The 16,494-nt window shown below is 44.8% G+C and overlaps 1 protein-coding gene across 1 annotated transcript in view; it reads left to right on the top strand.

Moving 5' to 3' along the window:
- The window catches only part of LOC133346593 (ADAMTS-like protein 1), a 100,848-nt gene that overhangs the window by 62,519 nt on the left and 21,835 nt on the right, over nucleotides 1–16,494 (top strand). Inside the window, 2 exon segments of the mRNA XM_061558261.1 lie at nucleotides 7,913–8,138; nucleotides 11,820–12,002. Of these exon segments, the coding sequence (XP_061414245.1) occupies nucleotides 7,913–8,138; nucleotides 11,820–12,002 (409 nt within the window).

Raw genomic sequence — 16,494 nt, 5'->3', positions numbered from 1 at the left:
TCTATTATTATTTAATTTAATTTCTTTATACGTGACTTTACCGAAAGAACCAAAGAGTAATTCCATACATGTTCTTAATAAATCTTACTAACTGTTACTGGGTACTCATCTTTTTTAATGTGCAGAGAGTAATACATCACTATTATATAGTTGCATGTTTTTTAAAGATCTATAAATATTTATAGAAGCTTTGGGTTCATTAAAAAGCAGATAGGTGTACAAACCTAAGCCAAGATTTGTTCACCGATATCCGAAGCTTGACCTGCTTCAATTAACCATTAGCCACTGGCAGGACATCTCCCATTACGTAAAGGGGGCACCCTTAAAACAAGCATTGCATTACTGTGCCGAGTTTCTGCGCGAGGTTTATGCAGCAGTGATTGAGTGTTCCGCACGATATAAATGAAACTGCAGCATGTGCCGACAGGCATCCAAACCTTCACTTAGCCTCGCGCTGGCTCCGGTATCGCGTGACGCCCAGCGTTCGCTGTATTTCCATCACTGCGATGCAGGATTGATTCCTCTTAAGACGTGTATTTCCACACATTAGATGCCACCCCCTCCCCCTGGCTGACATGGCCAGCGATGTCTTTTAAACGTACTCGCAGAGGCAGGCGAGAGGGTGAAAGGTTCAGGATCCTCGCTCGCTATTTTATTTTTGTATTACTTGTCTATTACATTGTAGGGAAGCGTTTTGGATGAAAACATTTTTTTAAAGGAATTCGGATTCATAAGTTACAATTGCACATGCGTGTTCGGATCACTTTACATTGCATGGTTATTTAAAATGTATTCGTGCTTACAATAGGGAAAGCACGGAATTGATCATGTGAAAGTTCTCTTTTGGGATTGATTTGACTGAACGCTTTTCTTTGGATCGTCTCAAATATCGTATCTCGGTTGGATTTTTCTGCTTTCAGATTAATCAAAAAATCGGGAAAACATTCCTTTAGAATGTAGCCCAGTAGGGAGGTTTTGAATGTAACCGCATGGACATGAATACCTCCACAGGCACAAGCGTGTACATGTGGGCGCAGATTAATTTGCAAACACAGTCAAATACATTGACATCCTGTCTTTCTCCCGAGGCTAATTATTTACAATGCCAGGTAAGCAAGCCGTGGTCAGCCCTCTTGGGGACTCACACCATGCGGTTGTACGGCCTTCTTACCATCATGGGATCAGAGCCAAATACGAGCCTGAGGAAGGTATATCTTTATTTGTGGTATAAAGAAGCAAGTTACGAGCAGTAGTAGTAAGGAAAATAAATGTAATGTACAGCCATTTTGACCGTACTTCATCATGATGGTGGGCGGTGGGGGTGGGATGCCGGCAACTGGTTGAGATATCGAATGCCTCCGATATTAGCCATGGTCGGGAATCAGAATCGGGTCACCGGGTTCAGGGCGTAGTGCACAAACCACTGCGTTGCTGCTCCCTCCGAGGTATGAGTAATGGGCAGAAAATGCTGTCCTGGCTTGAGCCAAAGCACTGCGTGCGACGCAATGCAACTTTGATTTATATAGTGCGAGGATGTGACCACGTCTCGAGGTGCTGCGTACACAAGGGGGCCAAGCGTTTTGAAAGGAGATAAAAGAAGGGAAAGGGTAGGAGGCTACGAGCAGAGATGGAAATGAGATGACATTTTGGTGAGATGTGAATAAAGATAATTAATAGAGAGGAGACAGCATGCCCTTAATCCGTGTCTGCTTGTCAAGTGCATGGCATCCCACAACCACAGCTTCAAAACGGTGCAAATGGACACGTCCCTGTCCACGGGAACATGCCCCCACACGAACTGTGCTGAGCCTTTACAGGAATGGTTCTCAAAAAAGTGCGGCTTTATCGAAAGCACGTCAGAGGAATGCATTGCATGCAGGCCTGGATTAAGATCCTCCTAAGTACTATTCCTGTACCTTTGAGTCTGTTGTTATCACCAAAAACGCTTCTAAACCCGGAGGGCAGACTGATTTGGCTTTTGGTTAATTGGGGCCTGATGGGCAACGCTCACGAGGGTCTTAATTAGGCCGTTGGTTCTTCACAGTGACCAGCAGAAGGGAAGCCTTCAATTTGTGCTGCTCTGGGCCCCGTGGAGAGCCAAGTGCTGCACCTCAGCATACCAGAAATAATGGATAATTTAGCCATCACAGCACGCCGTCGTATTTCACAAAGCACAGCACTTTCTTTTTCCAAGCTCATAAAAAAAGGTGTGCAGTTATGTTTCCATAACCCGAAAATACATTGTGTGCTCAATGTCATCCGGCCCACATATTTTCTGCAGTGATGGTGTTTTACGAATGACAGATTTGTATTTGATAATTATGGCCTATATCGGCGCTTCCCAACCTGCGGCACCTCGAGCATGCGAGAGCAAAAAAAAAATAACCTCAAGGCGTCGCGGAGACATGGTGGGGGTGGTGCGGTCAACCGGGGTTATTTACTGAGCAGTGCTGCTTAGCATGCGTGTGCACTCGCGATTCGAAAAGCTATTTACTCATTTGTTGCATGGAATTCAGAAAACCAATGCAATTGGCCACCTCGGCCGTCCACGTGTCCTGCAAGTGCCTTCTCTCGCTCTCTCGCTCGTTAGCCGTATTTGTTTTTAACATGTGTTTTACAAAGCATCCACATTTAGTGAAGCCCAGCCTTCCACTCTGCTTTATGCCAATGGTAAGTGGCTTCAGGCTTAAGCTGCACAGTTGTGGCTTTGTTCATTTTATTAAATTGTATATAGAGAAAATTATACTTAGTTGTTATTAACACCTAGGACTGAATGTCTCTGGTGTTGTGTGTAAATGCAATTACAATGTACATGTTGCATTATGGTGATGTATGTGATGATTTGCGTATGCTGGTAAGGGTATATGGGAGGTAAACTGTTAGAAACCAGTGGCTTATATGAATTAAAAGTTGGCTTAGTCATTTTACGCAGTCCACATCTTAAATTCTTTTTAAAAAATTAATCACAAATTGCAAATTAACACATGCAAATTATTATGCAAATTTATTCCATGGAAATAAATTCCATGTATACAACAACAACAGACATGGGAGTGTGTGATCCAGCTATTGCGATCGTACACAATGTCCCGAGAGGTGGGAAAAAGTGCAATATTTGTACTCAATGTATAATTGGAATAACATTATTGGTCAACTTTAACCAAGCCAATCACAAACGTATTGAATGGAGAAATATAAATAAATAAGGCTCATGGAAAACTGCAGCACTGCTTAATGTGAAGCACACCTGCACATAATGGCTTTCTTACGCGCCACTGCTACCATCTGCCAATCAATAACCAAATGTCACCACGTGTATGTACATGAAAAATGGTTGTCATGCCAGATACATTTAGCTGTTTCCCAAATGTATTAATTCATGCTTTCATCATAGCTCTTGTATCCAAACGCAACCTGTAGCTGTTGCACACGTGTGCGCCTGGAAAGGTGAACTATCCAGTCCGTGCCACACACACATATCCACAAAGACCCGACGTATAGCCTTAACAGACTGTTGGGGTAAGTGCTGTTAGCGAGCAGCACCTATGAAGGCCGGGACGGCACACGAGGGGGTGGGTGGCCAGCAACCACGCCGGGCTGCCTTTGTTTCCCCGGTGGCGATGTTTACACACCGCACCAGGTACTCATTTTAGGCTGAGTCGACCTAGGGGAGGCCCAGGACCGGTTCAGACAATCGTCACTGGTGTTGACCATGAGCAGAAATCGAACTCGGGTCGCCAGGTTCGTAGCGCAGTGTGCTAACCGCTACACTGCCGCTCCCCACACACACGCGCACGGGTTCGTGCAGACACGTGTCTGTGTGTGCACGTGTCTCTCTGTATGCAGTTAAGGCTAGCATGGCGTGCTCTTTTATTTATTTAGTTATCCATAGTACATTTTTTCCCTCCTTCGGTAAACTGTAAGATTTTTTGTTTGAGAAGTACTTTGTGAGCAAACTAATGCTTTATAACTCGAAGTAAGTGGCTAAGTCACCCGTAACAGTGGGACACAATGGCCAAACAGTATCTGAGATGGCGTGCCAAGGACCATCGATTGTACACCCAATAGTTTTGGTTCGCAATACTGGACTTGAGATGCAGAGATCGCGGGTTTGTCATGGTGACTTGGCAGTTGAAACAATGGGGCATGTTTCCTTAAATCCATCATGAAATCCCTTCTGTCCACCCAGCAGAATAAATGGGTACACCATGGTTAGTCGATCAGCAGGTATGCGGTAGAGTACATTGTGGGTGCTCTCCTCTTCCGAGATATCTGACCAGTATGGAAGAGTAGGCCAAATACCCTCGAGAGGGGCCCTCCATGGAGGCCCTTCCATTGACTGAATCACCCGAGAGGAGACCTTGGCCAGGTTGGAATTCCAACTCTACCACTGCTGTTATTCGTTGACCATTCATGGAACCAAGATCAACGGATCGCAGTGCAATGCTCGGCACCATCTCTATACACAAGCAAATACATAAAGACACGTGAAAAGACCCCTTATATAGCCATAAAACAGACTGTTGGGGGCAGGTGCCGTTAGTGAGCACCTCTATGAAGCCTGGCACGGCACAGGACGGGGTGGTGTGGGCATTACCTACGCCTGCCCAACTTTTGTCTCCCCATTGCCCACATTTGCACAGTGTATCAGGTACTGATTTTAGTCTGAGATGACCTAGCGGAAGAGGCCGAGGAGCGGTTGATAAATTTATCACCGATGTTGGTCATGAGCAGGAATCGAATGCAGGTCGCCAGGGTTTGTAGTGCAGTCTGCTAACCACTACACCACCGCTTCAACACACACGCGTGGACATTCATCACCCATTACACACACACACACGTACAGTACTTAACACGTAAAAAAACAGCTTGCGTTAAGTTAATAAATATTAATTACCTGGTACATGCAACAACCAATCTTCATTGGGCTTTTTATTTCCTGGAAATTTTAGAAAAACGCTGTAGCAAAACAAATTGGTATTTTGATTATATAGTGTTACTTGTAAAAAGCCAACATTTAAGAGAGAATAAATAATAATAAAATAAACACGCATCTCCAAGAAAGAAAATCGTGCCGTGAAGAGTATTGCTACAGACAAGAAACCGGGGACTGCACAACAGGAATCAGTGCCAATCCAATTCCAGTTTGGCAGCAGTATGGCCTCATATTTAAACTGGGTATTTCTTATGTGGCTGAGGCATTTAGTGTCTCCTAAGCAATCTGGTACTCTACATTCACAGACCCATGAGATATCTCCACTGCAATTTAACTGCCCTGCCGTGGTGAAGCACAATTTTGTCTGCTCAGCCAGCAAGGTGTCAAAGGTCTTCAAAGTAACCCCTACTGACAGTTGAGATCTATTGAGATTTTTCCAAAATTAAACAAACCCCACTGGCACCCGATGGGCAATGTTATCGCAATTAAAATAACGAGTGGTGCCACTGTTAGAAAAATAAAATATATTGGTATTTTTTTGCCACATAAGTGAATGTTCCTGGTTTTAATCCGACGGTGTGACGCCGTTAAACATACGAAATTTGATGCATTTTTTGTCAGTTCTGTTATTTTTCTGTTATCCTTGAGGTCATTCAAAGGTTCTGACCTGCCAGAACTCTCACTCCGATTTCAGTTTTGTAGCCTGAAAAACAACACACCTGCAACCTCTAACCTTTCTGATTGCCTTCGACTGATTCAAGCCGGGCATCTGAAATCAATTAAAAACATTGACCTTGCTCTGCTTAGATGTTATTTTCTATTCAATGTATTGACTGTTTTTTTTTCTGGTTATTTATGTTAAGCAATATAATAACTATGAAGCACATATGCTGGCCATGACAAAATATGTACCAAAGACAGTGATTGATTACAAAACGTAGGGTCTTTTTTCCCATGTATATTTATTTTGATTTGTTAAAATATTTTACCTGGTTAATATCTTGAGATGGAACATTTCGTTCACAAGGTTGCCCATGGCGTCAAGAGACACATAGCAAATGCGTACCGATGTGTATACGAACATTAAAACATCTAGAATGTATTCAGAGTACATTTCTACAACGTCATATACACGTATGCCGTGTCAAGGCAGCGCGAATGAGCATCACACCGCAGTCACACACGCGCGGCTGGGTTGGTGTGCACTGCCGAATCATATAGAGCACCCTCGAGCTGTAACAGTCATACATTTTTTGTGCGAGTGAGTTCTAATCAAAGATTTAAATACTTGTCAGACTGGTGGTGCAGTTAAATGTGTCTGCTGATTTGTTCGTGGAGTGAAGCTTCTGACCCCAGCTTGATCTCAGTAGCTCATTAGGTGTTCGCGGCTTAAATCAAACGTCTGTGAAGTTAATTTCCACATGGCCATTGATGTGTACGAATTGATAAGACGATTCAAGGAAGCTGTCTTAAAAACAAATACGTGAAGCACTTTACTGGGTTGAAACTGTTTAAAATCCATTTTAGAATTTTACCGGGGAAGGCCTACTGGGCTGTCTGGCTCTTTTTCAGAAGCGACCTGGCCACAAATGAGAGCACAACGAAGTGGCTTAGCACGTGGATATTTATTGCGGCCAAATACATTTAGAATCGACGCATGTCGGCCTGGAGGAAAAAAAACCACGAGACCACGGCGAGAGAGACTTGCGAACTCCAACTATGCAGGCGTCAGGGTCGGGATCGAACCCACGAACCTCCTGTAAAGCGGGTGAGGTAGTTAACATCTCACCACCGTGGGTCTCACTCCTCATCAGGAGATTCCTGCATTGAGGTGTTTAGCTACATTCTTATTCAGTATTTTTACCATTGGTTTGAGGAAACCTACCCATCTTCTTGGTTCTTTCGGTAAAGTCACGTGACTTTACCGAAAGAACCAAGAAGATGAAACCCTGCAGTCACGAAAGCTTTAAATCGAAACCTACCCATTTCAGGGAATAGCAGGAAAAAAAGAAATACAGATAGTCCCGCAGCAAACTCATTGTCATGCAGCTAGATATTCACGGCCAATCCCGTGGGCTCTGTGGGTAGGTTTCTCATGGCATAATGATTAGTATACAGTCCAACCAGTAATGCCATCAGAGGGCTGGTTTGCAAGTTCACGTACGCTTCTGGCAAATGCAGCCAGTGTGGGCTTACATGTGATGAATCGCAATCATGGGAGGAGCGAGACAGGCAGGATGGGCTGGCTACACGTATGACATACATGGATCAAATAAATCAATCATTATTTAATTTATGTGCCAATATCGCCCTCAATAAAGAAGACATCAGTTGCACATGAAAGCATAATGGGAACGGTACAGGGGCATATGAAACCCGTCACGACCTCAGCGGCAAAATAGATGGCATCCGCATGCAACATATAGTTCAACCACCGCGTGCAACGAATAGCATGAGAAAAATAAGTACTGTAGTACATGAAATAAATAATATGTAAAGAAAGTGTTTTTTTTCTTTAAAAAAACCCCGCAACTTTTACATTTACACGTTTAGATGCGTGTATCGTGAGCTGGAGAAATAAAATAAATTAAACTAAACTATTTTTATCTTACTAGCTAAGGTCCACTGAGCTATGTAGCTCTTTTTCTGGAGTGACCTGGCCACAAATGATAGCTCAACGAAGTGGCTTATCACGTGGACATTTCATAGCAGCCAAGTACAAAAACACATGTTTCTTAATGCGGAGGGAAAAACCGGAGGACCCGGAGGAGAAAAACCTATGCGACCACGGGCAGAGAGAGAGAAAGAGACACCGCAAATTCCAAATATACAGCGGGCATCTTCAGGGTCGGGAATCAAAACCCACGAGACCTCCAGGCCGAGGCAGCTCAACATCTCGCCACCGATCGCAAACGAGTCACGGCATCCACTCCCCGCCGCTGTTGTCGCCCCCCGCCGCCGCCGCCGCCGTGCCAGGTGGGAGGAGGGCGAGTGGAGCCCGTGCCCCGTGAGCTGCGGCCAGGGCCTGCACACCCGGGAGGTGGTCTGCGCACGCCGTGTCGCCTCCTCGCCCGCCGGGAGGTCCCGCGAGCGGCCGCCGCCGCTGCCCGATCGCGAGTGCGCCCTGCCCAAGCCGCCTGCCACGCGCCCGTGCGCCCGGCTGGACTGCCCGCCTACCTGGCACGCGCAACCTTGGCAGCAGGTGTGTGCACGTGCGCGTGTATGTGCGTGTCAGTGTCTGCGTACGCGTGTGTGTGTGTGTCAGTGTCTGCATGCGCGCTAACTCCTCAGTGTGCCGGGAAAGGTCCTGACAAGGATTATTCAACATCGTCTTGCCAGGCACGCTGAGGAGAGGTTTGTGGAGCCCCAATGCGGTTTCAGAAAAGGGTGGTCCTGCACAGATGCCATATTTTCTGTCCGTCTGCTACAGCAGAGGTGTAGGGAATTCCAACAAGACCTACATCTCTGCTTTATTGACCTGGTCAAGGCCTATGATACCATCAGTAGGCCTGGGCTCTGGGTTGTTCTTTGTGCTTCCGGAGTCCCTGACCCGCTGCTCACGCTCATTAAGGACCTTCACGATGGTGAGCCGGCCCGGGTAAAACTACATGGCCGGGAGTCGGAACCATTCCCTGTTCACTTTGGGGTGCGACAGAGGTGTCCTCTGGCTCCCACATTATTTAACATCTATTTCGACCACGTAGTTCGTCAAGCCTTCAATAGCTGTACTGGAGGAATTTCCATCTGGTACAGATAGAATGGGAGGCTGATCGATGCATGGGTGCGATCAAGGGATGGCTCCCTATTGCTCAACCATGTTATGTATGCCAATGATCTAGTAATTGCTGCTCACTCAGAGGAGGGGTTAGAGGTGCTGCTGCTGAACCTGGAGCTTGACACTAAGAGGTGGGGACCTACCATCAGGCCCACCTGCCTGAGTATTTTGTACCATCGGACACTCCACCCCCACAACTCCCAATTGGTGATAGGGCAGTTGTGGAGAGAGTGGAGAATTTCCCATACTTGGGCAGTGTGATCATGACCGGCTCCGGTTTGACAGCAGAGGTCTCACTTCGAATCAATTGAGCGGCATTATCTGTTCATCGGTTGCGTAACGCTGTGTGCAAGCTACCTGGTCTTTTGCTCTGCATGAAGGTTCAGGTCTTCTCGGCCACAGTCATTCCCTCCCTTCTCTACGCTTGCGAAACTGTGGACCCCCCTAATGGAACATCTTCGCCAGTTAGAAACATCTAGGCTGCCCTGCCTATGATCCATCTTGGGTTTAACCAGGCTCAATTGTGTGAGGAGCTCACATATCCTTGAAAGATCTGGACAAAGTCCCATCGGTGAGGTCCTCCGGCAAGGTTGTGTTGGCTGGGTCATGTAGCCCGCATGCCCAGCCACCGCATGCCTAAACAGCTTTTGTCGGCCAAATCGACGGGAGCTAAATGGGCACGGCACGGGCTAGAGAAGAGACGGAGTTATGTGGTACAGGAGGATGTGGAGCTGAGTGGACTTGCCGATGACTGGTACCAGCGGCCTTTGTGGAGGAGGCTCGTAAAAGATGCTACTGGGCAGTTGGAGGCAGTCGCCCTCTAACAACAACGGAGTGGGGAGGAGCGATGCTCACAACAACGAGCGGAGCGCAGGGTGGCTAAAGCACAGCAAGTTGGCACAGTAGGGGGCACAGGTGGTGCATCAACCAGTCATCTCAGTCAGTCGACCCGTGGCACCTGGGTCTGCCCCTTGACCTCCTGCCAGCGGGCGTTCGACACTTCACGTGGCCTCAACGTGCACATAGCCTGGCACAGGCGATGTGATGACGTCACCGCCACTTAGTGGCGAATGGCGGTTGTTGTTGATGGTGTAGCGGTTAGTGCGTTGCGCTATAAACCCGGCAACCCGGGTTCGATTCCCGTTCACGGCCAACACCCAGTGACGATGATCTTTTTTGCGCGATTAATTTACGTTTGCCATCAGGTTTTTGTTTTGGTGACATGTTTCATCTTTACTCACGTGTGTTTCTGTTCAAGCTCAGATCGTTTTCTCATTTATTTAAGTACATTTATATATTTTTTTGAGCGTATGCTGTAATGGTTAGTGCACTGCGCTTGCGATGCAGAGTTTATCGGTTCAGACTACCTGCCTCTGTCTACACCACGTTCAGTCGATTGGTTGGTCGCATGCGGCGTGGCAAAGTGTGGATACTCGAGCCTATTCTAAGATGACTGTCCGGTGTGAAAGAGTAGGCCAAATATCCTCTCGTGGAGGCCCTTCCACCAGCAGTGGAGTGAGCAAGTAAATGCAGGGCTGTACTTTGGCCTATATTCGAAACTTGTTGACATCAATCGGCAAGGTCATTTGTTCTGTGGAAGAGAGTAACTTCCTCTACTGATTATACGGAAGAGGTAATTCCACTGTTAGGCACTGCTAACAGACCTGCCCCTTCGTACTCATTAGTTTTGTACTGAAGGCGAGCACTATTAAAGCAACAACTGAACCCAATTCCAGTTCATGATTTTATATAGTTTTTTTTTGTAATTCTCCAATTTCATTTGTAGGAAATCGTTATTCATCAATGAACAGTTCTTCCGATCTAAAATATAGCATCAGCGTATTCATCAGCGTATCGTTAATTTTATTCTTATTCTTGTACAACTGGTTAAAATAAATATTGCATTTCTCCATTAAAGTATGTTGTTTCTTGTTTAATATATTATTCTAAGTTACAACGATATAAATGTTGCTCCAAATAAGGAATTGAAGTTGGTAGTGACTGGCATGCTTCACATATATTTTGTATATTTGCTGACAGGTGTGCTGTTTTTAAATGACTTGATTTCAATCCACAAGTGGTTCAAGAAGTATTGGTTTCACGAAGTTAATTTCCTTTATGACTTGGGTTTTTTTATTTCACAAACTCTTCATGCGGTATTCATTGCCAGGTTTATTTTTTGGGGGCATAAAAGTTGAAGCCCTTGTAACCGCACACTTCTATTTCGGAATCCTGCTTGAGGATTTCGTTTTATGATAGAAATAAAATGGAAGTCATTGATTTACAATGAACATAAAGTGTTAAGTATGTATTGCAACTTATCGATTACAACTTTAGAAATTAATAAGGCTGTTAATGGTGCTGGTTCTTGCTGGTCTTTTCACATTTTGGTTCTTTGGGCCTGTGCACAGAAACCGTGATAAACGTATTGATTGCATTAATAAGCTCATACGTATTAATTCTTCTCAACTGAAGATGCCATAAATATCAACACGTTTATAAATTTTGTTAACTCAGTATTTTGTCGTACTGCATAGTCAAGTAAAAATAAAATCAGCATCAAATTTGCGTGTTCTGAAATTTCAAGCGCTTTAATTAAATTCCAAGGTACTTATTATGCACCGCAAGTTTCGCAACTTTGAAAATTGAGTTTCAGGTGCGGTCATAAGGTCGTAACTATTCATACGTTTAAGAATTATAGAAACTATTCAAAAATACTATATTTTTTATTTCACCAGGTAAGGCCTACTGAGCTAAAAGGCTCTTTTTCAGAAGCGACCTGGCCACAAATTATCACTCAACGAAGTGGCTTATCACGTGGAAATTTGTAGCAGCCAAATGCTCTAAGCGCACGTTTTTAAATGTGGATGGAAAAACCAGTGGACCCAGAGAAAATCCACACGACCACCGGGAGAACACGCAAACTGCAAACATACAGCAGGCATCAAGGGTCGGGATTGAACCCACAACCTCCTGCCTACCAGGCGAGGACGATCGCGTCATGCCAGCGTGGCGCCTCTACATGTATAAACCCACCCCGACCACGTGAACGTTTGGCAGCGTGCTGCGCGCGAATAATTAATGCTGTCTCGTCTTAATTTTGGGCAGTGCTCCCGGACATGTGGCCGGGGCTCGCAGACGCGGGCGGTCCTGTGCCAGCAGCGGCGAGCCGACGGGACCTTGCTGGCCCTGCCAAAACCGCTCTGCCGAGAATCCCCCCCTCCGGCACACCGGCAGCCGTGCGCTCAGATCGACTGTGCCCCGCGGTGGGCCACTCGACCCTGGCAACAGGTGAGCACTAGGCGCAGGCGGGCATGTCACGGTAAAGCGATATGCGACGGGTAAAGGTGCGGCCCGGAAATTTCCTCGGTCATGCCGCTGGTGGCGGGAGGGCCCTCCACTGGCGGAAACTCGAGAGCAGTGTCGATTTAAAGCTTTCGTGACTGCAGGGATTCATCTTCTTGGTTCTTTCGGTAAAGTCACGTAGAAGGAAAATAATAAAGTAATAAAAATAAAACATAATAAAATAATTCTCACAACGTTTCGGCAAATTATTTTGTCAAGACGCTCTTTGCCCCTCCATCCCAGCATAAATAGTCGCTCCAAGCCTGGGGCATGCCATTCAGACTCTGTCTCCTCGACAGATCTGTTCTCCACCTAAAGACGGCTGCTTGCGTTGTGGCCGAAACGTCGTGAGAATTATTTTATGATGTTTGATTTTTATTATTTTATTACTTTTCCTTCTACGTGACTTTACCGAAAGAACCAAGAAGATCGAGAGCAGTGCTCGTGAACATTTTCTAATTCCACGGCACACTTTTCAGCTTGCTTGATCTTCGTGGGTGCACTGAGCCAAATTACCGCAAAGTACCCACGAACTACCGCTAAGCACCACAAACAAAAATAACCTCAAACACCCTCCCCCCCCCTCCGACTACGGCTGGCTGGTGCGTGGGCTACCAATAATAACGTGCGCTGGTCGTTGGGGGGATGCCGTGGGTGGTTGGAGTTCTTTCCTTTCCTATTCAGTTCTTTTACAAATACGGGCATACCTCCTATAGTGCTCAGGGAGTGCGACGTGAAACAGCGCTGCTAAAGGAGGTCATTATAACGTGGTGCCAATGGCGATGCATTCCCGACCGCTATTTTTGTTTTACCTATGACCGATACATATGAGGGCTTCATTGGGTTTAGGTAAACGCCTTAATAATGATATTGCGCACATAATAAATGCGTTAAAGCATTTTATGTACGTAAAACAAACTTTGAATGATGACGACATAAAAAATGCAATAAGTTACGTACTCACAAGTGCATTTGGTCAGAGCTTGCGTTAACCACCGTCTGCCATAAATACACTTTCAGCGGGAAGCTGTACAGCACAGATGGGATTACTCGATCCATTGATCGCCAATTTAGCGACGTGGTGATTAACCCTCGATGATTCGGTGAGCAGAATCGATACAATAGACACCTCGGTTCAGGTTCCACAAGACTAAGACCATGTATGGGCAAAGACACGCCCCTACGAGCAACGGCACGCCTACTTTCCTCCATATGTTGGCAAAGACACGCCTACTTTCTTCCATATATGGGGCTGATCTCTCCCAGGAATTTTCCTCCAGGACAAAAGAGCGTTATAAGGAAACAGCGTTATAGGAGGCAGTGCGATGTCTGTAGGTTCTTTCATGATTCCGGTAATTTCACGGCACACCTTTTACTTTGCCGCAGCAGACTGGTGTTCTGTGTCACACCGGTTGAGCAGCCCTCTAGAAGGAAGTTTTCCTCTTCTTCCACGCTGGTCAATGTTGTATAAATGTTTTATGCGGTATAATTGGAAAATAAATCAACATTTGCACAATTGGTGTGTGAGGCAAAAATATACGCTTTGTGGGAAACCAGCAGCGAGAGATTAACTCCCATTATAGAAAGGTGGAATTACCATCGTTCAGCCATGGCTGAAAGTACATGAGCAGTGAAAGGGTTTAACTTTTTTACTTTTAAATCAGTCCATCAGTGACTTAGTTGTCTGTAAGGTAATGTCATTTTAAAATAGTTATATATATTGGGAAATAAAAACCTATATTATGGATGATATTGGTCGCGAAAGCCTACGTGTTCAACTAATTCTCTGCATGTTGAGAATCACGTTTATGCTGGTGAGATTTGTGATGTTCGAAGTGGCATCCCATTCAGCATGAGCGGCTTTGAAAATGAAGAGGCGGATAAAATATTAACAGCCAAGCTGTAGTGGACATATCTACATGAATGATTATATATATGTACATATATTTAAAACATTTGCTTTAAAATTTGAATGTTTCACAGAATTGAATGCCCAATGGGAACTTTGAGATAGTCAGGCCTTCCGTGTAAAATAAACTTGTCTCGATGGGTTGCTGTTAAAATAGAGCATTTATCACCTGAACTGCAGGACTAAATGCACAATACGGAAAGAAGGTTGGAAAACACCTTGGGAAACGCCTCCATCGTGGTCATAGATAGCTGCGCACACAACTCTGAGCGCTAACCAGCAATCACGCCGATTAAATTACTTCGGTCAGAAATTTATGCACGAATAGAACGGCCCTAAAAAGGAATACTGTATATAAATATAATTGGTGACTTGTGATATGCTATGTGAAGAAGGGCCAATGCTCGGCACATCGCCTATAATTTTTTTTTACATTTAGCATGTGTAGTTGATGCATGTGTTGAGTGTTTTTTTATTGCCTCATGCACCACTGCCAACGCAGAATCACGTGCTTGTAACGTCGCGTAAGTCTGTGCAAATGCTACTGAAGTGGTTTTTAACAAAACATCTGACAAAATGATAATCGGAGAACAACTAAAACTCAGCAATCGAACACAGCGTGTCAGTGGTCACATGGTGAGCGTTCGTCCTAATTATATCAACGATTTTTTTCGATTGACCTCCATCTCAATTATGAGAATACGTTTGGGACAATTAGTCCCTGTTGTGTTTTTTTTAAAACGTTATTTATATATCGAATGTGCTAAATAAACAGCCGTTATTTATGCCGCAGGGCTACTTTTAACATAAGCCTAGCGAGGAACGTGGAAAAAGTTAGAGTAACTTTAGACTCCCAGTGGAGAGGGGGGCTATATGGGCTTGGGGCTGATGTGATATCAGATATGCCTTATAGAGGAGAGAGTTACGATGGCACACGAAAAAATAGCGCTTACATTAAATGAATATGACATCCTAGGCAAGATATTCGGGAGTTTGAAGATACATTAAAAAAATCACTGTTCAAATTTCCTTTTTCCAAGACACGCTTCCTTTGCACATTTATACATGTGGTAAATACCCAGGAATATATATATATAGATCCATAATAGAGGGTTTTGGGTTAGATCGCGTAAATATATAAATGTATCGTTAAAACCAACCACCACCCGACACAGCCAACTAGTAAGGGTTGTCACGTAAACAGAACGTGGCTAATTCGTCACGAGTACAGCACACCGGTGTAGTGTAGTGTATAGTGTAGTGTATAGTGTAGTATACTAGTACAGCACACTGGTGTGTTGGAGAGCCAAGCCACGACATTTACAATCTTGAGTATGACGCTTCGCCAGTAATTACAACTAGCTTCATCAGGCGACAGCCATATTTGTGGAGAAGTCCACCTGTTTCGTTCCTTATATAGAGGCGTAGATGTGATGACTACCCTTCTGTGATGACTACCCTTCTGCGCTCTTGCATAATGTGGGGGGGGGGGGGGGGGATTACTGAGGCAACGTACATTATGCATGTGCATTATGCGAGCCCTTTGAACTTGTCGTTCCTGCCTATCGTGTTTATTAAAATAGCCCTACCAACGGTAATCCCTATTGAAGTACGCTGCCCTTTGTAGGCATGCATTTAAATAACGTATTATTTGATGATTCGCTTCCTTGCAGCACTAAGACGGTAGCTATCCGAACGGTGAAAGTTATTTTGATTTATTTCAATTTCGATAGATTATCTAATTAGTCTTGGCCAGTAGCAGTTAGTTTTGCACAAAACTTCAACGTTATCAAAATCAATTGAGTGTCCTTGTTGGCACGCGTGTTCTGCTAATGCTGACAGTTGCATTTGGGAGAATTTAATATTTCTCTGATGTTCTTTTAGTCTCGTGCTGATCATTCGTCCTGTTTGCCCAACATAACATTTACCACACGTGCAGCTTAATCCTGTACACACCTTCTGTTGATAGCTTCGGTAACACATCTTTTGTACCAGATATTAAATTCTGTGTTTTATGTACCGTGTCCAAATCTGACTCGGGATGTTTGGTTTTTCCAGACATCTGGCTCGTTTATCAGTTACTCCCGCAATGTACGGTATTTTGATCCATACTCCTTTTAATTACTTGGGCAGTTTCAATGCTCTTGTTATTTGATTTGGTTTTGGTATCCAATGCCCTGTTGACCTGTGCATCATTGTAACCGTTCATTTGCAGCGCCTCTTTAACATGTTGAATTTCACTTCTCAGACTGTCACCATCTGACACTTTCTTAGCTCGATGAATTAGCGTCTTGATAAGAGCAGATTTCTGTGCGGGGTGATTGTGTGACTCTACGTTCAGATAGGCGTCAGTATGCGTTTTCTTTCGGTAAACACAGTGTGTTATATTACCATTTCTACCCCGTCCGAGCAGAATATCCAGAAATGGTAGAGTTCTGTCAGCTTCCACTTCCATGGTGAACTGGATGGATGGGTTTTGCGAGTTGAGATGATTTAGAAATGTGTTCAGTGTTTCTTTGCCGTGTGGCC

The sequence above is a fragment of the Lethenteron reissneri genome, chromosome 24 (genome assembly GCF_015708825.2).
Source record: "Lethenteron reissneri isolate LAM-NWPU_2019-01 chromosome 24, ASM1570882v1, whole genome shotgun sequence".
Classification (NCBI taxonomy): Eukaryota; Metazoa; Chordata; class Hyperoartia; order Petromyzontiformes; family Petromyzontidae; genus Lethenteron; species Lethenteron reissneri.
The sequence above is the reverse complement of the archived record's forward strand: the minus strand, read 5'-3'. Positions and strand labels throughout refer to the sequence as shown.